Consider the following 22,391-nt stretch of genomic DNA (forward strand, 5'->3'; position numbering starts at 1 on the left):
TTCGAATCGATACACCAAAATGTACTTACTTCTGCAGCATCATATGCCACGTATTAGCATCGTTGAAGTTATTATGCTTCAAGGTCTTAGTTATATTATGGAGCTTAACTAGTAAAGATGTCTCCGAAGCAAGCACTGGTTTTACTCCTTCTCTCCTTTTATCTGCGGGGTATGATGTGTTACACATGCCTGTGCAGAAACTGCACTCTTCCTCACACATTAATTACTTAAAGCGTAGAGAATTTCTGCTTTCTGCAGAGGAAACTCAGAATGCATGCTTCCTTTTATGTAGAAATCTTACTTTCCAAATAAGTGAATTATCCGAGAACACTGTTAGAAAATATTATCGAATACTTCACTGTTACTTGTTCCATGACACGAATCATTCCTGTACATTTAACCACTCCTCCATTATTAGTAAGTTAAAATATTTTAAAATTGCCATTTGTTCAGAATATGTACTGGTTAAAAGATATTAATACGTATATACCAGTCTAAAATATATGAATAATAGCATTAGATTAAATTATCTTTGTAAAATAAACATCTGAAAGCCAGAGCGGTGCAAATTCTTAATCATGAAGAGCAATCCCTTGCAGTTAAAAAGCATGAGACCACTAGGAATGGCTCCTGAAGAGGTCAAAGCGTTCTTTCTTGATTTTCAAAAGGACACATTTCTAGCTTCTGATGACTTAAATAATAATTTTCCAAGTTCAGAGGTAACAAGATCTTTTATTATTACATTCATATTCCACTTTATGTAGTCTGATTTACAGATGTCAGCACAAAATGAGTCAGCTTTGTGATTAGTAATTCAAATGAACAGTATATATCCAGAAAATTGATCAAGTAATTTATACAACTTCCGAAAAGAATATTAACAATGAAATCTGTTGCTTAGAATTTATGACACAAATGGAAACAGCACAAGAAGGATAAAGTCAACAATATTATTTAAGCAATTTTCCTGGACAAAAGTATTCTTAAGTCCTGTGATTGACAAGGCAGCCAGAACAAATCGTTAACTTAGTAAAACTGGATAAATATTACCATCAAGAAAACAGACACAAAACAACAATCATGAATCGATATTAAACACTCAAAAACACCATTATAATAGGAGGACAAAGCCAACAAGTAATTTTGATAAATTCAAAGGCACTGACTTCTCTGTAATTGCTAAAAACATGGGCTACAAACCTGAATGAGGTTTCTATTACCAAAGTGGTAATTCCTGTTCATATATTTAATTGAGCTGATTGATTAAGGTCTTGTTGAGGCCTTTTAGTGTAGGGTGCTCTGTATCTTCTAAACTGGATAACTTACTCCTGTAAGACAGCAAGTATCTTGCGCCAATACTGACATCCTTATCTCCTCACCATGTGCATGGAAATACTTAAAACATTGCATGACAGTTAAAGCTCCAAAGCACGCCATTGTTTTGGGTCTTATTACAGCAGAACAGTTGCCAAATATAAAAAGTAACTCTAGTAGAACAGTCATGTAGACATGTTATCAAGTATAGGATTTATAGGATAAAGCTGTTCGCTTAATACACTGACTGGAAAAAACTAAATTTTCATTTTTAACAGACTTTTCAAAGTAAGGAAAGTTAAAATTTCCAGTATTTAGATCTTGAAATGCAGTCCACCTGCAATGAACAGCGCGCACAGCAGAATTCACTACCCCTGACCGCATCAGCATAACCAGCAAACACAGCTAGCTCAACATGCAAAAACCAAACAATTTTATACTGGCTGAGTTCTGTATTATATACATAATGAAGTTGAACATAGATGCTAATCCTGAAATTAGGATAAGGGTTTGGCATTTTAATTAAAATTATGTACTTGGTACATGACTTGATATTATTAAAATTGGTTAGTAATGCTAGCGTTTATTTATAATGAAATGTAACGTAAGAGTAGCAGCATTAAAGATTAGTATTTTATAAGTATTTAAGATTTTATGAACACACTTCCAAGTATTAATTATAAACAACCAAAAAATGAGCGAACATTGCATAAATGGCAATTATCATTGTAACTAATCATAAAAATCAATAGTACTTACTGTAGCTACTCTAACTATATTAATCATTAATTAAGCAGTAAACCCAGTAATTCTTATAACCTAAAAAAAGCTAGAGAATTATATTTGACAGTTGAAATTCCTCTGATTCTTAAATGTACTACAAACATGAACTTTCCTAAATAATACAAGTGTGTTTTATTGAACATCTAATCAAAATCAAAGTCATGGGTGTGTTTTGGATCTAGTGCTAAATGTATGATCACAACCTGACATTGAAACACCTGGAAGAAGGCTGTTGAAAGGGGAAGGAGCAGGGAGGAAAACTGCTACCACCCACACTCCAGAAATAGCCAGCCTGAGGTGACAGAAAGCCATGCATCCCCAGAAAGGGGTGGTCCTGCACACTCTTCTGACACCAGCACACCCTGCAGCTGCTTCATCTCTGTCAGCTCTAATGATCACACAGCTCTATGCCTGCTCAGCTAACTGATCTGACCAAAACAAGGATGAGAGAAAAGGTTAGTTTCTAATTAGATCTACGTGCTGATCCAACTCACCCTACAGCCGTGTGCTTGCTAGACCTGAAACACAGCGAGGAAAGAAAATTATGCCTGGAGCATGGGGGAAAAGACAGGACAGGCAGCGTGATCCAGCTGTGAAACCGTACCCCAAAGCTTGCAGGTACTCTAACAACAAGCCAAGAAGTAAGGGATCTGCTTCTGCCGCTATTTTCCACGCTGATGTACAACTAAAGGAACTCTTCTGAAGAAAATGGCATCGTACCTATTGAAAACCACTGGGAAAAGAGAATTGAGCTAATAACATTAAATAATTACTAGAAGTATGGGGCATAAACCACCGCACTTTTTTAGCCCCAAACTGAATTTTAGCATTGTGAATTCTAGAAACTAAATTGTTTGCAGAAAGGAGATGTAGTAAATGCCCCTTGCATTAAAAATATCACTACCTCTCATGTGCTTGCCTCAGGAAAGTACAAACAGACTGAAGTTCATGCAGCGCTCTATAAAGCGAGCGAGGAATAAATTTGCTTCAGATCAGTATGCAATTCTGTGAGTATATCTGGAAGAAAAATGAAATGCAAGGTGAAACAAACCTATCTACTTTTTCATAAATTACTCTGAAATCAGTTAATTTTTTCTTCATTCTGTTATTACATGTATGTAATGAAACAGGTGAAGGTTCCCTATAACTTTCACACTTCGGCAATGTTATTTCTGTAACATAGTAGAAATGGCAACAGGAAGAAAAATGAGCACAAAAGGGCTTCAACAGCTTTCAACCAGTGTCTGTTCTAGCTTAGTAGATGGACATAGTTACACACTTTGAAGCGGTCAGTTACAACCCATGAAAACAAGGAAGACCAGAGTCCGTTCGTGCGTTATTTGTCCATCATGTTGAGAATCATTTCACGAGTCGTTTCTGTTTTCTGTTCTCTCGGAGTTGCTGTTTCTGTTCCATGTAAAACAGGAACAATCTCACTGGCACAATGTTAATTTTTCACAGCGGAGACATCTTGGAACGATTCCAGGTCAGCTTCACAAAAAAAAATAAAAATTAAATATTGTGGTGATTAACCAGAAAGACAAGTAAATATTTCAATAAATTTAACAAATGCTTAACTTAATTCAGTGGAGAAAATACTGCCAATATATAACAACAGCATTGTCTTTTATCTTATAGTTTATTTGGAGAATGAATATGTTTTATGTTGGATATTACATTACAAGCCATGTTAGTGAGTAGTACCCATGGCATTCTTATCAGAGGAAAACTAACAATTATTTAACTGGAAATTTAATTCTCATATACATGCATTTTATTTTTTAATTATTAGCAACAGCAAATAGCTGGCAGCACCAGTCACACAAGTAATGTTTTGTAAAGCCACATACGGGATCCCACCGGGCCCTGCAAGTTGTGCAAGAAGTGAACAGTGACATACACTCGCAAATGTCAACTTTGGGAATAAACCTTCTGGAACCAGCACAGACATTTCTAGTATTTGTGTGAGACAATTAATGGACTGAGTATTTGCATGAACAACCTCTAAGGACATGTTATCTCAGCTCTAGAAAATCAAGCTTTCATAGGAAGGGATCTGCAAGATACCAAAAAGAAATTGTTTGCACATAGCAAAACATAAATAAACAGCAAAATCTAATTATTGCACAAACATAAACACTGCAGCTGTAACATTTCTCTCTAACCATACCATTACAGTCTTACTGGTGAAAACAGAAGTGTCAATGCTAATGTAAACTCAGCTGCTGATATATATTCATTAGATTCAGAAAAGCTTCAACATTTCTTCTTCTCACTATGTCAAATTTTATCTCAGTGTCATTGGCCACAAATCAGTGTAGATATAATCTGATATACCAAAATTTATCATTTTAGGACACCTAGGCCTTAGATGTATCTCTACGCTTGTCTCTTACTCCATAAAAATCACCTGAAGAATCCTATCAGGAAGACTACCATGGCTTTCAAACAGCATGTGGGAAGCAGAGATGCAAAAAATGACACAATGTTCTGGTCAGGCAAAGCTATTTTTTTGGCCCCAAAGGCAACCTCAGAAACATATGGCCAGCTCTCACGCCGCAACAGAGCGGGGGAAGGCAGGATGCATGAGGATACAGGGCTCCTGCCCATGGCCTGGCCTAACTGAATGTCGTATATTGTGCTTTGTCTAATTCAACAGAAATGCACATAAATGAAATTATGAGCAGACATCTCCTTTGGGTCAAATTTAGACTGTAAGGTGAAACTGTTAGAATATTACTACATATGTGATGACAGGCTAGGGTTCATTTGAGAGAATAAAAAAATTACTTCATATGTTTTTAGAGCTGCATATAAGATAAAAGATAAATGACTGTATCAGGAATCTAGTCGCATCACCCAGATAGAAAAGGCACCTCACTTAATGCTGTGGTGTTCTCCCTGACAAGACATCAACTGACCAATTAGTCTACCATTTTGGTCTGCCAAAACTTGAACTTATTAACTTTCTGGGAAACCTAACCTAATAAGAAAAGATGAGGAAGCAAAAGAAAGAGAAGGAAAGATATTAACTATGGACCATCTTTTGGTTTATATTGAAGTTTACAGAACAAACACTCAGAGCTACCCACAATGAGTAACATTAAGTACAAGCGAGTTTCAGATTGCACAGACATGCTGAACCAAGAGCTCTATGAACTGGCCTCATCACCTCTACAGTGCGACAGAATAATGACTCTAGATATTCAAATCTGTAGCATTTTTATTATTATTTGATCGCTGTCTGGTCTGAGTGGGAGAGAAAGAAGATGAACAGTTTCTTTATTAAGCTGTGCTAGATCTTTTGTGATTAACATGCAATCTGAGCTCTGAAATTGGAAAGTTTTCAATCTGGGCTGTACTAAAGCAGTATATTGTAAATCATGAGCTCTTAAGAAAACTCACTATGGCTCAACTCAGTAATGATGTGTTTCATCCTCCTTTATAAAGGCAAAGGGAATTTGTAAAAGGGAAAAGAAAAATGCATTTGTAAGCGTTGCTAAGCAGGGAGTTTAGGAAGACATTTGCAGGAGCAGGGGAATAGAAGTCTCAGAATGGGTACCTTAGCAGTGACCCAACTCAGATGACAAGAATTTCTGACACACGGTAAAGACTATTCTGAAGTACTCTTCCATTATTAGCACTTAAATTAGCTTCATTGTGAAACAGTAATTAAACAGCAGGGGAGATTCACTGCCTTAGCCTTTTATTCTTGATTCTAATTTACATGATTAAATTCTAACTTATTCACTGATTACCTTCTTGCTTAACATGCTTTGCGTTCTCATGGGTTTTATTTTTGCCCTCGCTTCTTTTTCTGGGTGTAGCAGTTTTTGTCCTCACCAATCCATGATTTTCAGCATGCTTATGCATATTATTCTGTTAGCATAATGAAGCATAAATATATGAATCAAATATTCATGTATGTAAGCACTTTAACACACACACAAAAAACAAATATGGTTCTGACAGACAAATTTTGGAACACTAAGTGAAAGGCTGACTTAGCTAACAACCTCTATAAAACTCCTGAAGATTTTCCAGAATACATATTAAAAGTCTGCTTTAAAGGAACATTGCCATTTGGTGGGTATAAAAATCAGATTTATCATTTTCTGGTTCCTGGATAAGCAATAAAGTTTTACATGTAAAATCTGTATGTGGAAAAAAGGCTACATTTACTTTAGAAGTGTGCACCAGGGATATGTTCTCACTACATATGGTTTTGAAGATGTGAATAATAATTTCTTACTTTCCTTGCTGAACTGGTCCTAGCACTCTTATTTCAATTCTCTTTCCAAATTCTTCAATTTGTCTCAGAATTCATACTTCCACACTGCCTTTTTATTTGTTTTAAGACTACTATTGTATTAAACATTAGTAACTTTAATATTGGCTTGTACAAACCTGTACCAGCCCTGAAAATACGATGTGTCAGGTACATTCTACCTAAAGGGGAATACTATAAAGTCCTTTATTAATCCCCCAGTGTAAGGTTTGGGAAAGAAAACAAACACATTGTGTTGGCTTAGCATTAAGGAGTTAACTTTCCAGCCAGTACACTGCATCTTACTCTCAGTCCTTTGTGACAATTTCATCTGCAATACTTAGCTAAAGATAAATCCACGGAGATTCCTTAAAAGGAATTATCTTACCCAGCATGAATAGCTCTTACCACATTTAGGGCATTCATAAACAGTAGGTTTAATATTAGAATCATGGTGCTTCCTAAAGTGAAGAGTGAGAAGCTGCTTCTGTTGAAAGCTTTTGCTACATCACAAGCAAACGAAGGGCTTCTCACCAGTATGGGTTCGTTTATGTACAATTAAGTGTTGTTTCTGAAAGAATATATTATCTGTAATATAACTATCCATCTCTATAACCCATGTTCAAAAAACCAGACAGGCACACAGAAAAGTGCAAGGGTGTTATACAGTCTTCTTAATTATCCTCCCCTGAAAGCAGATGGTGAAAAACACATTGGGATACTGCCCACTGACTTGGAGAAGCTAGAAGCTCAGAGGTTTTTTCCTAACCTTATTAACGTTAGCAGAGAAGATAATGAGAATGGAGCAATAGTACACTCCAACAGATCAAGGCCAAAGCAATGCTAACCTAAATGTATTCCTTAAAATAAAATGTTCAGTTTGGACTGAATTATTCTGCATCACTTCTGAAAATCACATTAAAGGCGCAAATATTCTATTTTGTTCTCATCACAGTGTCACCAAAAGTGATTGCTCTTCCTTTATACTTCTAAGCAGCTCATGTACAAAAGATTTACCTAGAAGATAGCCTCAGATTTTCCAGCATTTCAATTTTCCTGTTTATTGGTGAGCCATTTGTCTTGCAATTAAATATAACTACACTATCTTAGTTAGACTGCAGTAACAAAAGTTTTTATCTGAAGGCAAATGTAACCCCAAAGCCAACCCTACCTTTCCAAACCATCAATTGAATAAGTGATAACTTTTCAGTGAATTTAAATACCTGCTTACACACGTAGCTGCACTGATCGCATTTGAATCTTTTTTCATTTCTATGAGTCTTCCTGTGCTGAATAAGAGCATAGCGTTCATGAAAAGGAGCTTCACAGTAACTGCATTTAACTGCCACTGCCAAGCAGGAATGCAGGTTTCGCAAGTGGACACCTGAACAGTTATTAAAAGCAATTAATTTTAATGGTAAATATTTTGTTTCCACAATTTTGAACAAGAGTTAGACTGTGCATGGCCTAAGTAATGCACACATTGTAGAGGAAAACACAAAAAAGAACTTTCTGTGTTCTCTGCAGTAGGGGTAAAATGGCCAAATAGGCAATTTTTCAAATTAAGTTGCAGCAAGATGTTGTAACCTTCCAGAGAAATTAAGCAGTTGTAAGCCAAAATCTTACTGATTTCATTGGAAATCATTTAACAAAACAAATCCTTTCAAAAACTCCGGTAACTGTCTGCTTTTATTAAACACAAAAATTCATTTGAAAATACTATCCAAAGTAGTATTTACAGTATTAAAATGAAAAGTGGAAAAATATATGAACAAAGAAATTGTGTGTATGTAAATAACAGTACCTCTTCTATCTTCAAATACTTCATAGACTTCAGTGGAATCTTTATTTGAAAATATAAATAGATGCTAAAAACATTGTTGTATGTCTAAATATTTTTTAATACAGCTTTTTCATACCTTTCTGGAAACCTAGAATTTTATATAGGTTTTCTCAGTATTGGTCAGCTATATTGCTTCAAATACAGTAAATATGCTATATTTCTAATACACTGATTTATTAGTAAAACTCTCAATCTTTATGAAAACATTTTATTTCTAGAAAAGAAGGTGAATTTACACATGAAACATATGGATAGGGAGAACTTTATTTGTACTCGAAGCAAGTACATTTCCAAATGAGAGTAGTTAAGAAATTTAGTATAAATTCCCAGAAAATCCTAATGGCTTGTATTTCAAGAACCGTGGTTTGTACAAGGAAATTTTAGCTTATATTTTCAGTATCAACCTGTGTATCAAAACTGTTTGATACTGATGGCAGAGGAAAAAATCCCATCATCTGCATATTGAATGAAGATGAATTTATGCAGTGGTTTATTTGTGCTCTGGGAAAAGTCTCCAACTAGCTAAGAGGCATTTGAGTTTATTTTATCATATTCAACGTTCCATCAGTGTTATATAGCCCCAAAAAAATATCTTTGATTGATCTAATTGATCTAACAGAATTTACAATTCTGAGAGTTTTGCATGCTTGAAGCATAGTAAAACCATTGTCTGCTGGACTGATGAAGGCAAACTTAAAAATTAACTTGCACTTTACTAACTAATGCAATCACATACATTTCTTTAAGTTTCAAGGACAATGTGCTCAGCAACTAAACACACAGTACAATTTTAGATTAAGAGGTAAAAGCTGATTTGGTATATGCAAAACCCCCATATATACTAAAACATCGGATCTATTTTAGTTTCTTATACAGCTGGACACATGTACACATTTTAACGAGAGCTGAGAAAGAAACAGAATGCAAGAACCGAAATGGCTTTATACAGATCTGACTATTTTCTGTGGCTTTGAGAAAAAACTTGACAATACAACCTGGACATAGATTTTTGTGAGGTACCGCCTTACTGAAAAACAGAAGGTCCCAATGCCACAGGTATTAAGCAGGGAAAAAAGCTACATGTTTGCTACTTTGCATTTTAAACGAATTAAAACATCAACCACAAGATGTCACCACATCGCCTTGCAGGAGGAACTTACCTGTAAAACAATAAATACATTTTCCATAGAAATATTCTGTAATTATATACGGTCATATAGAATGTATTTGGTATCACTGTAAGGAGTGAAAAGTAGATATCTCACCTCTAATTATTTCTACACTTTTCATTTTCAATTTTTTGTCCTTTAAACTCACCCAAGTCACTTTTTCGCGCAATAAAGGTGCTACAGTGTGGACACTGGTATTTTGGCACACTTTCTCCATGCTTCTGTAACATATGGGTTTTCATGGTACCACTTTGAGTGAATTTTGCCTGGCAAACATAACATTCATAGGGTTTTTCACCTATAAGAAACATATTAAAATGTCACACACTTAGAAACTCTCTCTACTTGATACAGATGCAAAATTCCCATGGATCTCAGCATCCATGTTCCAACAGCAACAGTCCCCAGACCAACCAAAATGTTACTATTAGTTGACAAAGCACATGAATAAGTTTACATAGCTGATTACAATGCAAAATCTTGGTTTCCAGAAGCTGCATGTCAAACTGATGAAGTGTGAAGCCATTACTATAATTCTAAACTGTTAATCAGGAATTATTTTAATTAACTTTTGTCTGCAATATTTCATGTACAAAAATGCAGAGTTATCAAACGTGCAAAGAGAGGAAGCGAACAGCTGTAACAACATAGTGATAAAAACAATTTACCACCAGCCATACGTAACAGCAGAAGAGAAAGCAGTAAATTCCTCTTTTGCCATTCTGCCCCAAAAAGTCACATCAGGTGTGTCATCAAAAATTACATGAACAGTGGCAATTAGTGCAGTCTGATAAGAGCAGAGAGGAACAGCTAGTGCTGTGGACCCAATGTACACAGAGATTTTGAACCAGCTCCAGTCTGTGGACTCTGTGGGTAACACTAGGTGCTCCGCTGGACTCTTCTGGTTGACTCCCATTAAAAAATGAACTGAGTTTAATTGCACCAAAATCCCTTGAGATGCGAACCGAAGCATGGTATGTGGGGTATTTGGAAGATCTGATTCAAACCACACTCTCACACTCTGATTCAAACTAAAACACTAATCATAACACACATTATGTATCATAACTGAGCTATGTTACACTCTGAACTATGTGACAGATACTGCCTTCTCAGAAGGCATGCACATTACAGAGCCATGGTCGGAATGCATTGCTTTCAATGTTAAAACAATTTAATTCTTTACTGACCAAATTAGTTACTAGCAATCTGGGGCCACAACGATGTCCATGTTTTGAACAGATGTTTTAAACTCTCCCATCAAATACTTCTCCATAAGAAATTAACTAATTGAGAAATAAAAGTGACAATTTGATCCACAGAAAACAAGACCACGTAAATGAAATATTTTTCTAAGATAAAAAAATGTTTAGGAAGAACAGCAAGACTGTAACCACTAGCACTGTACAGCTGGAATTCCAAGAGCCAAATCCAGAAAATTTAAAGAGAACACATTTTCCAGGCACATATTTACTCAAAATCACAAATGAAAACGTGTTAACTCTAGAGTCTGAAATTAGATCACTCTAACCCTATGAATGTTAAGGGCCTAAGGACATCGACGTGGTCATTACATCAGAGTCCTACCTGAATGAGTTATCATGTGCCTTTTCAGTTTAAATGCATCTTTGCTAGCATAACTGCAAAGGTCGCAGGCGTAAGGACGCTCTCCTGTATGTGAGCGAATGTGTCGTTTCATTTTGCTTGCCTAGTACAAAAATAAGACATTTTCTGCAGTAACATTTACATGAGATGCATAATAAATTAAAATATAAGCAATTTTACAAAATACATCTATTGCAATTTTAAATATTGCATCTATCCCAGAATTAGCGCTCTCCCACCCCTCTCCGCTGCCTCTATTTCCTATACAATCAGCCTGTTGTGGTTTTAGGTAACATTTCTGTACTCTTTCCCCAGACGATCTTACTTCCAATGTTTGGTGCCAACATAAACAAAAGGAGAGATTTTATAGTCAAAACAGAAAAGCTAGAATTTTCAGATCAGCTGAAGGGGATACCTACCACCGTCAGGGTACTTGGATATGCCAAACAAAATTATTTTAAAATCCTCAGGAAGATAAATGGAAGACTGAACTCATTAACCAAAGCCTTTATTCACCTTCAAATCCCAGTGAAGCACTTTCACTGCAAAAGTTTAATTCATTCTGCTTTTTTTATTCTGTTCTGGTGATATGTTCTCCATAAATATTGTAGGTATGCAAGCTAAGATTAGGAGTTACCTCATGCTCAATTCCTCCATTTACAAACATACTTAATGAATTCATTACTAGATCCATTCAGATCTACAATACTCAAATAAAATTGAACATGATTGCCAATCTTTGTTATACAGAAGTCAAATCATATGCAGGGTAGTACTAGGGGACTCCTTCCACTCTCCTTATTCAGATAGAGTTTACAGCAATATTAGCGAGAGTTCTGCAACAGCAATCAGAGCTGAATACTTCCTTATCAAAACAAGGGAAAGAGTAGGACACTTTGACATGAACTGGCAAGGCTTTTAAAGATGCAAGCTATCCCAAATCTAATTAAGAAGATAAGGTGTGTGGAATAAAGTTCAGGCCTTCTTACAGCTTTAGATCTGGACATAGCACATAAAAAATTCAGATACTGAATATTCACTAAGCTGCGACAGTGATTCAATCATAGGTGGCTGTGACTGTGATTCAATCATAGGTGCATGACTGAAAGCCTATTTTTTCCAACCGAACCCTTAGGCAGTCTCTAATTTTTTTATTTCCAGATTAAATGAATTTCAATCCTATAAAACCAAACATCACCAAGCATATAAACAGAATGTATGAGCACCATTTCAGACATCAGCCAGTCTTGTTCTACAATATGTGGAATGAAGTGTAAAGCAGGATCAGGTATGCTGTTGTAGGATCACATTCACACAAACACATTGTCTGGCAGCAATTTTAGTATAATAAAAAAGAAAATGCCCTTAAAATGTAACCAGTTTTAAAAAGCTAAATAACAATAGAAATATTAATTTGAAGCAACTAAATTATAAATATTACTACATGGACAAAGGGAGGATTCAAGGAATGAATATTACTTGTTCCTTTTTTGAGGGGTGACAGGGATGAAAAAACATGCAAACAAATGAAATGCAGGTGACCACAAAGTTTTAGTCATCAGCTGTCTTGCAGTAATACTGTGGTAACATAGCAGACAAATGAAACTCAACCCATCGTTGTGGTCCAAGGCCATTAGCAGAGGCTGGTTGTCTTTGCTTTGATGCTATTATACATAGGCCACTGATTCCTGGGATCCAGCAGGTCTCCCTACCTTTATCGTCTCTACAGTTCTCTTTCACAGTAGTACAGCAGCCACGAGGTTGACCATTCCTCCCAATTCAGAATGCATATATATATTTATAAAAATAAATAAAAACAACCCCTGTAATATATTGACTTGATCTCATATAGAAATCTGACAAGAACCAAGGATGATATAGACAGTATGACATACGCACGGGTAGGTACCAACTCGGCAGAAATTTCTCAAGGTTAAAAAATCAGTGCAAAAATGTTATAAATTTACAGTACGTTAAAATTTCAGTATGTAAAACCACATAAACACTCCCAAAAAATTCAATAAGGTTGTACTTACTTCTACACTAGAATATTTACACACTGAACACTTGAAAGGTTTTTCTAAAGTATGCTTGTAGCGCCTGTGTCGTGAAAGCTCACCACTGGTCACAAATGCCATATCACAGTCACTGCATTTATAGGGTCTGGTCCCTGTAAGAAGACACCGTTTGTCAGAATTTTATTTAACAATACAATGGTACGATTTGTCTGCCTTAAATTAACACGTGCAATTTTTAAATAGAACCTTTTCTGAGATTCTGAATTTTTATATACAGTAAATGTACACCATAGTTTACTGTAAACATGATTTATCAATTTGCTTCATATGGTTATATAGCAAAATGAAAACATCACAAAAATTCTATTATGCGCATAGGAATCAGACACAACTGAAGTCAATATTCAGTTGACAAAAATTTTTAGAAAGGTATTTAACAAAGTAAATTAAGACATACGCAGAGAGTTACTAACTACAGATCATTTGTTTTTCAGCATGAAACTCCAAATGAAATCAGAGAAACTTCTGAGCACAAAATGATCACAGAATACAGCCTTAAGACAAAGCCATCTGGCTGTTAATTGGATTTTGCAGACAACATGCAAAATGAAGTATTTTCACACATAAGATACCTGTATGTACATTCACATGGTTGTGCAGGAGAGTAGCTGTACGAAAAGCCTTAAGGCAGAGGTGACACACATGACGTTTCTCGTCAGAATGGGTTTTCACATGCCGATTAAGATTTGATATTTTGAGTGAGGTGAACATGCACAAACCACAGCTGAAAACTGCTTTTTCTCCTGTGGGAACAGACACATTTAGATCATAAGAGCCACAAAATTACTTTAAAAAAAAAAAAGTACCATTTTCAATATGGTACCTCTACTTTGGGTCAAACTACTTCATACTTCTCCATAAAACGACCTCAAAATACATTTTTCAAAAAAAAACAACAACAAGCTGCCAGACAGAAATTATTGTATCTAAGACCTAAGTGATTTGCCAAAAAAATAGTGCCATGTGTTAGTGATACAGTTCGGAACCTAATCCCAGGAAACCTAACTCCTACCCTAGCTCTCACCTCCAAGGCAGGATGAAGCTTCCTCTCTTGATAGCATCATTAAGATGTGGTTTATCAAGGCACTTACAACCTGTCCAACACACTCCTTAATGACAACTGTATAATTAGTACTAAGTAGGCTTGTTAAAAGATTGGGAAATGGCAGGTTAAGCTATTCTCAGCTTTCTGGTAGTCCTGAATTCATAAAGTGTATGTAAAAAACATCATGATGTAAAAACTTCTTTAAAATTATTATTTGAATTTAAGGAAAACAAGATCAATTCCTTGAAGAAGTCACAGAATAAAGTTATGCTTTCTGGATTACATAACATTTCCAAGTTCATGGCACAGCAGTAATGAATTTCTTTTGAGCTTGACGAGTTAAGAGTAAATGTGCAACACTTCCAGTTTTGAAGATTTGAAACTGTGAAATGGCAAATACGTCATATTTGAAGAGCCTTTGCAGAACAGTTGTCTCGGCTCCCAAGTGCACTCTCTGTAATGATTTTCATCCTGAGACCAAAATATATTTTATACAATGCTTTTATACCACACAGAGATGTGCAGCTAACACTGCAATAACAGCAGACAAAACCACTTTATTGTTATTTATTCATTGTGGATTCATGCCCACACAAAAGAACATTGTTAGCTTTGTTAAAGCTGCTCAGATGTGCTTCCTATAAACACAGAACTAAAACAAGGGACATTAACAATTGGTACAATACTTTAAACAACCTCAGCCAAGATACCTTAACATCCAGATACTATGACACACACGCTTACAGACTCTTCAACATTACTGATGTCATCCAACTTTTACAGTACAGACATACAGTTTCTAGGGAAACAGTTGCTTATCTATTCCTTTCTAAGTCAGTCCTCAACTTCTACAACATACTTTTATGTTCCTAAAATGTTAAATCAGCCATTTTCTGGTACTTTTACTTAGGCTCTGGGAGATACCTTGCTGACAGGCATTGATACTTGCCCACCACCCTCGGCCAGTAACCTGAAACCACTCTAAGCTCATCCAAAAATCCCCAAAACAAGCACATTTTGAAGCTGAATGAGGGAACTAAGAAAGACTAAGTAAATTACTAGGTTTATTCAAAGACATTTATACACAATATTAACTTTGAAATCTCCCTGGAGATTTCAAATACCACATACTGTTCAAAAGACTGTTAATTTCTAAATGCCATCCAAAATGTCTCTCCTGAACACAACACAGATGACATCAGCCTGAACAAGTATCTTTTATCACTTAAGGCTGAAGGGTATTATTTCTTTTTCCAAATTTCCACAGAATGTTAGATTTAACCTAATTTAAACTTAACAAGTAACACTCTGAATATTTAATATAAAATTTCAATGTCACTTCAAAATCTAACTTAACATATGTTATCTGAAAATTAACTACAAAGATTATTAACTTTTTACCTTTTTTCCGATGCGGAGCACAAACATGAAATTTTAGATTCTTGGGATTTCTTACAACTGTTTGTTCTGATGGAGTTACATATTCCTGCTCTTTACCTTCATTGCATGAGTCTGACAGATCATCACTGGCTTTGCAGCTCTGGCTCTTTGTTTCCCCCGGAGTGAAAAAAAGTTCCTTTCCTCCCCCCTCTTCACATGCGCTCAGTTGCTGGGCCTTATTTTCAAATGCAACGACATAATTGTCTCTGTCAATCTATTTAAAAAAGAAAACATTTTACAACTTCCCTAATCAAAGATAGTTGCTAGTGGCAAAGCAACTGAGCTATCAACAAGATGCAAGCTACTGATTCATTTTGATTTTCAGCCTTAAATGTGATGGACAAAACCACAACAAAAAAATTTGCATTTAACATACAGCAGCCTAACTGGGAGGTGAACAATTACTAAAATTAAGCCCAAGCTCTTCAAATTTTATATAAAATTCCAGAGCATCATTTTAAGACTATGGCACTGAGAACACAGAAATATGTATCCTTATTTTTTTTAAAACATTTTAAATTTAATTTCAGTACATTTACCTTTTAAAAGAAAACTACAAGAAAGTATGCTCTCAATATTTTACCAAATTAATACAGGACTTTTGCAGCCTAATTGTAATGATTATGTATTTTTCTTTGTCATATGGCAATTAACAAGGTTGCGTTACTTTTTGCATTAGATAAACTTAAATATGACCATACCTCAGAAATTATCTAGGATGGCACATGAGTTTGAAAAGAAAAGAAATTATTTTTATTACAAAAACAATAGCTGGCACAGGATAAACACCAATGCTTGCATGTCCTTCTCATAAAATGCATTGAATGGAAAACTTGTCTGAACTTCAACAGGTTAATCATCTAGAAAGGCTGAATTTTTAGTTTGCCTTTTTAAACATGGGATGAAATTATAAAAACCTGTACAAAGGATTAGACACTTAAGTCCAATAAATCTGAACACCTAGAAAAATTAATATTGAAATGAGAACCAAATCAGTGTGATAGTACAAGCTAACATCCAGACTTGTACCTCAGTCAGTAGCATGTCTGGTAGTTCCTCTGCCAGCTTGCTTTCTGAACTCTTTGCTTGCCCATTTTCTTGCAAAACATTAATCTACATCAACCCGAAGTCTCAAAAACCACAGATACCTTCCCACACACTTACAGCCATGCCTGCTGGCACGTTGTGCAGCACAGCCTGCCCCTGCTGCACCACCGGCTGCAGCACAACGGCCCCGGCCAGCGCTGCCATCGCCACCCCCTTCTGCGGGTGGGCAGTCATCTGGCAGAGTCCCTCCAAGTCCTCCTCTTCTGCCTTCAGACACACTGTCTGTAGGGTCAGAAAGTGTTTTTCACCCTCTTCAGGAGAGAAGGACCACACTGGGGTGATATTTGGCCCCGTCCACATGTCGAGACCCACACTGTGGTGACTGGCACTGCTCATCTCCTTCACTCGGGTTATCCCATCCCCATCACACTCTTCTATCCCTGTTATTTTTCTGCACCCCAGATTTTGGTGAAAGGCTCCAGCAGCCCTAAGGCCGCGTATGCTGCCGAGTGAACCTGTTCAAAAGGCAAAGTTAAAAACAAGGGCAAATCACAGGCTTTCAGGACAACCCCCTGGCCCTGCCTCACACTCCAGCCCTTGAACGCCCTTGCTGGCCAGCTCGCCCGCAAAGCCCCCGCACACTGGCTACCACCGCCCGCCTGCCACCCCTGCGCCCCGCCACCTCACCGACCACCCCTGCCCGCAGCCCCACTCCCAAAGCCTCCCGGCCGACCCTCATCCCCTCAAGCTCCCCTGGAGAGGGGCTCCCCCCGCATCCTGACCCACCTCACAGCCCCGCAGCGGGAAGGCTCCCGCCCGCAGTGGTGGGCCCAGCCCCGGGGTGCGGGCGGCCTGCAGGCAGCGAGCGCATCCCGTGTCCTGCTGCTTCCCCTCAGGGAATGGCGGGCAGAGAAGGGGCTCTGCGCCAAGGGGCCTGCTGCGTGCCTCGGCACGAGTGGCCTGGCAGCCGAGGGGGGAAGCCCACTTGTGGGCAGCATCTCCCGTGGGGGAGAGCTGCATCCTCACCTGTTAGTTCCCCAAGAGGTGCAAGGACCTGACATGGGCGAAACTCCAAACACCTCCCCGTGTGAGGCCGGTGAGTGATGCTTAGCAAAGAGCCCTTCTCCTCACAGTGAAAGCGTGGCAAATCCACACTGCTAGGCAGCAAGGCCGCCTGCAAAACAGCCAGCCATTTTGTTGCGCTCAAGTCATCGATGAAGATCTCTTGGTCTTAACTGCACGCCCTTAACCTTCTGCTCCCACCTGGCTGGAGACTACAGGGCTGAGCTCAACTGGTTTCCCCGTGTCATGGGTTTAACCCCAGCCGGCAACTGCGCTCCACGCAGCCACTTGCTGTCTCCCTCCTGGTGCGACGGGGGAGAGAATCGGAAAGGTAAAAGTGAGAAAGCTCGTGGGTTGAGACAAAGACAGTTTAACAGGGAAAGCAAAAGCCACGCACACAAGCAGAGCAAACCAAGGAATCCCTTCCCTCCTCCCCACGGGCAGGCGGGTGCTCAGCCGTCCCCAGGGCAGCAGGGCTCCATCACGCCCAACGGGGACTGGGGAAGGCAAACGCCATCGCTCCCAACGTGCCCCCTTCCCTCTCCTCCCCCAGCTCCATGTGCTGAGCATGGCGCCGTGTGGTGTGGGACAGCCCTGGGGTCAGCTGGGGTCACTGTCCCGGCCGTGTCCCCTCCCAGCCCCTTGTGCCCCCAGCAGAGCACGGGAAGCTGAGAAGTCCCTGACTGGTGTAAGCACTGCTCAGCACCAACTAAAACAGCAGTGTGTTACCAGCATTATTCTGATTCTAAATCCAAAGCACAGCGCTGTACCGGCTGCTAGGGAGAAAATGAACTCTATCCCAGCTGAAACCAGCACACCTCACTTGCAAAATATTTGAAGTACTTCCCATGTTTCTCTCAGAGAAACACTTCAGCCTGGGTGCCGTGTCGCTGGAGTGCTGCTGAAGAGCTGGCTGACTGCTAGTGCTGCTGTGTCTCTTACCTTAGGAGCTGAAGTATTTTACAAAATTGGCTGAAATACATTTGCAGAGGCAGTAGCGCAATATATAAGCATCATTACACTATACTTTAGGCTGGGGTTGGTTATTCAATGAGAAGAAGTTTTAGACTTAAGAGTTCTCCAAAGGCATTGTAAAAACATTTTTGAGGTAAAATTGTATGATTTGAGAAACTTAACATTTAATCTTGTGTACCCTTCTAGAATAGCAATTTCCAACCCTCAAACATTTTATAAGGCTCACTTACTATTAATACCCTATTATACACTAGTGCAAAGGATGGATTTGGAGCTTTATCTCTAAATATTAGTTCAGTGCATTGCAAAGTACACTACATTGCAAAGTGACTATAGCCCAGTGTGGTCCAGATCCTGCTAAACCACATACTGAATTTTAAACAAAACAAAACCAAACCCCTAACCAATCCATGGCTTTCCCTGCCTGTGTAAATAATCCATTAAACCTTGCATTTGTGAAATATCCTTAGCACAAAAGAGCAGCAAATGCCGCTGGCCTGTTTAGCTGTACTATTCCATCAGACAAAGTGGTGCTTTCCACAAAACCAATATTATATGGTGCATTTCTGAGTACAGTTAACACTGCTGGGTACCCAGGAACCATGCATCCCCTTTTCCACTGAATTTGGCATGGACATTACTACTATTTCTGTGGTTTGGGTGTCTGAGATAGCAGGTGCTATACAACACCATTGGAAAAGCCAGTGATTCCGATTACTACAAGGATGTAGCTGTGAGAAGTACATCTGCAGGGCCACTGTAACAAGTTGTGAGAATGAAAAATTAAAACCCACGCATCTTGAAAAACGAATCTCGTGACAAGCCTGATTTTAGGTCATTGACGTTACTGGACCTTATCCTTAGAGGTAGCAAGTTCCTGTAACTCCCATAATACCCTTGACAACAACTACTCCTATCCACAAATCTGCAGAATTCTAAATGCAAAAGTAATATAAATTTTGTACATTTAATAACTGCAAATTAGTCATAACTATTACATTACTTGGAATCAACACAAATGCAAAGCAATTATTTAAGCCTGAATATGTATTCTTGCAATTTAGTGCTGATATTTTAGTTAGATACCACATTATTCATCACGTACAGAATCTGTGGGCTCTCAAAACCAAAGAACAGGATGCAGAATACACGATATATTCATATAATTATGCTGCTGGTGACCGTAGCCAGAGATTATACTTCTTACACATTTCTGAATCTTTTCAAGTTGGTACATACACTGTGCAATTATGATAGCTGAAGGGCACTGAGGAAAAAAGTTGTTGTAATAATATATCCTCCTTTAGGTCATTTTAATGAGTTTTTCTGCACTTGAACCGTCATCAGCATCAAGAGCTGTCCTGCCTTGCACTTCTGCATTATTAATACCAGCACCATCCATGCAGCTACAGCTAAAGGTCTGTCATTATTTCCATTATAAACTGGTATTTTCAAGGATTTATAACTTAAATGCAGAATAGCTCTTCAGTCCATTTTTATTGAATTTAAAGGAACCACTTGGATCAGCCATCTACAAACTCAACCGCCTTCAAATTACCTTTTGACACAATAGAGGTTAACGGCTCCATAATGGCCGTTATGGTCTATTGTGTATACAGTCTCCAGTTACCAATACTGCCTATGCATCATCTATCTCTAACTGCAATCAAGCTCCTACCTGCTCCTCTAAAGGGTCTATTTCTTTCTACCAGAACAACAGTCTGCATGAAAAAATCTATCACAAAAAGAATAGAGGACATTTTTATATTTTAAGTCACAACTGTATTTTTTGGGGGGAAACATATTCAGTATAAATTATTGTTTGTTGGGAGTATTATATAAGGAATATAAGGAATTTAATATAGGCACATTCTCTTGTGCTAAAGTAATGTTACATAAAGAAACGAAATTCAGCCACAAAATTACAGATAAATTGCTGATAAGAATCTACCAGTGCATGAAAGTGAATACATGGACAACTAAAACCCTAAATCAGCAAAGTAAATTCTACCCTTGGCTGCACTAGGGAAACGCAGCAAACTCTGTTCTGATCTGCATTTTCCTCCAAGTATAAACAGCACAGCTGCCTTTTTTGATGAGTAAAATATTGGATTATCTGTTCAGATTGTCAGTCTCAAATCTGAATAATGTCTTTTATAATACTTAAGATGCTTAATGCTTGTTAGATGGAGCTGACTTTTTGAAAAGCTCCATTACCATGTAACATAAAGCATATTTGACCTTGAAGGTAGTTCAAAGTCTCCAGTTTCATTCCCTGTCTGTGTTTTAGAGAATCACTTTGGATGACTGCAGAGGCTGTATAACCAGCCTTTACTGTGTATGCTTTGCACCTCCATCTTCCTATCATAGGTCCTGAACTATAGTGCTCTGATGCCAACAGAAGGATTGCCATCAATTTAAATGGGTTTGGAATTAGGCCCAGAATAGATAACTATGTGAAGCAATAGCAGTGTGATTTATTTACACATTTTTGACCTGTCCACAAAACTCAGAGCAAATCAGGACTGTTGCAGTATACCTGAAAGAGAAAAGGGCGGGGGGGAGGGGAAAGACCAAAGCAAAAAAGCCAAATAAATAAGCCCCAATTTAACTGCCAATGCTCATAACTGTTTCATTTATGATATTCCATCTCGTAGTTGAAAACTCCATTCTTCTCCAGAACATGACTCCTGTTAGTCTATGAGAAAACCCAGTCTTTGTTATGACTTATTTTGACAGCTTTAATATCATTTTCCACCTGGCATCTGGAAAGTTTTCCATTTTCACTTTCTTCCAATGTCTCACTTTTGTTTCCAAGTATATGTCGTATTCACACTGCACCTGTCATAGCGGTATCCATGTGCCTTAACACCGGTCTGAAAACATGTACGCCTTTCCTTTTGCTCTTACACCAGGGACAATCGCTACCTTCATCACCTGTTTTGCAGTGAGATATTGCCGCTCTTAATAACGACAGCAGTAGATAACCTCCTTCACACCGTCACCTGTTTCAGAGAAAGTGAGTATACTTTTATAAGCTTCTAATGCATGTGGCTACTTTAAGTGCTGTTCAGTTTATGAAGCTGTAGTCACGAAACGGTTGAAATCGCTTCGCTGTACTTTCTGGTGCTGTTGTCAACTTGTTCTTTTAGCGTCCCACTTTCACACAGATTAAGGGTTTCTTCAGAGACCACCAAAAACCTTAATTAAAAAAAATGGAAGCATGTCAGTTAATGAGTGAGATTTAAAAAAAATTTAAAAAGAGAGATTATATCCTTTTGGATGCTGTTCTAAGCAACTGAAAGCTGCAGATTTAGAATTAACTTAGTGCTTTAGTGCTGGCCTGGAAGATTCTCAGGAGAAATTATACACTCTGAATTTCAGAAAGGATACTGATAACTTAGAAAGAAGAGTATTATTAAAATATTTTAGCTTTCTTCTTTTTTTTTTTTTTTCCCCCCAGACAGCTGGTTCTGAGATGAGAGCTGCAATTTATTCTAGCAGACATCATTTAGGATTCAGATCTGACTTGGATTTCTTGTCTACCTAAAAGAACAGACTTCTCCAGTCCCCGTCTGTACAGTCAGATAAAAGCTAGTCAGACCTCAGACCCAGGGACTTCAGAATATACAGTCCTGCTTGTTTCCTTATTCCCCAAGGCAAAGGGAAGCTGGGAGCACAGCAAAACAAAGGCAGGTGGAAGTCATCCTGGAGGGTATTGATTGACTAGTGTCTAGCCTGGCTATAAATTACCACTTCTCTT

The 22,391-nt window shown here is 38.0% G+C and overlaps 1 protein-coding gene across 1 annotated transcript; it reads right to left on the reverse strand.

Moving 5' to 3' along the window:
* Positions 1-728: 728 nt before the first annotated feature.
* On the reverse strand, positions 729-17,217 carry CTCFL (CCCTC-binding factor like). Its single transcript, XM_064465290.1, has 7 exons — positions 16,709-17,217; positions 15,506-15,758; positions 13,632-13,802; positions 13,018-13,151; positions 10,964-11,084; positions 9,525-9,674; positions 729-3,588 (listed from the first exon to the last, which is right to left on the reverse strand). The coding sequence occupies exons 1-7, from the start codon at positions 16,985-16,987 to the stop codon at positions 3,545-3,547; spliced, it is 1,152 nt and encodes a 383-aa protein (XP_064321360.1). The 5' UTR covers positions 16,988-17,217; the 3' UTR covers positions 729-3,544.
* Positions 17,218-22,391: the final 5,174 nt, after the last annotated feature.

This window comes from Phalacrocorax carbo, chromosome 14 (genome assembly GCF_963921805.1).
Source record: "Phalacrocorax carbo chromosome 14, bPhaCar2.1, whole genome shotgun sequence".
In the NCBI taxonomy this organism is placed as follows: Eukaryota; Metazoa; Chordata; class Aves; order Suliformes; family Phalacrocoracidae; genus Phalacrocorax; species Phalacrocorax carbo.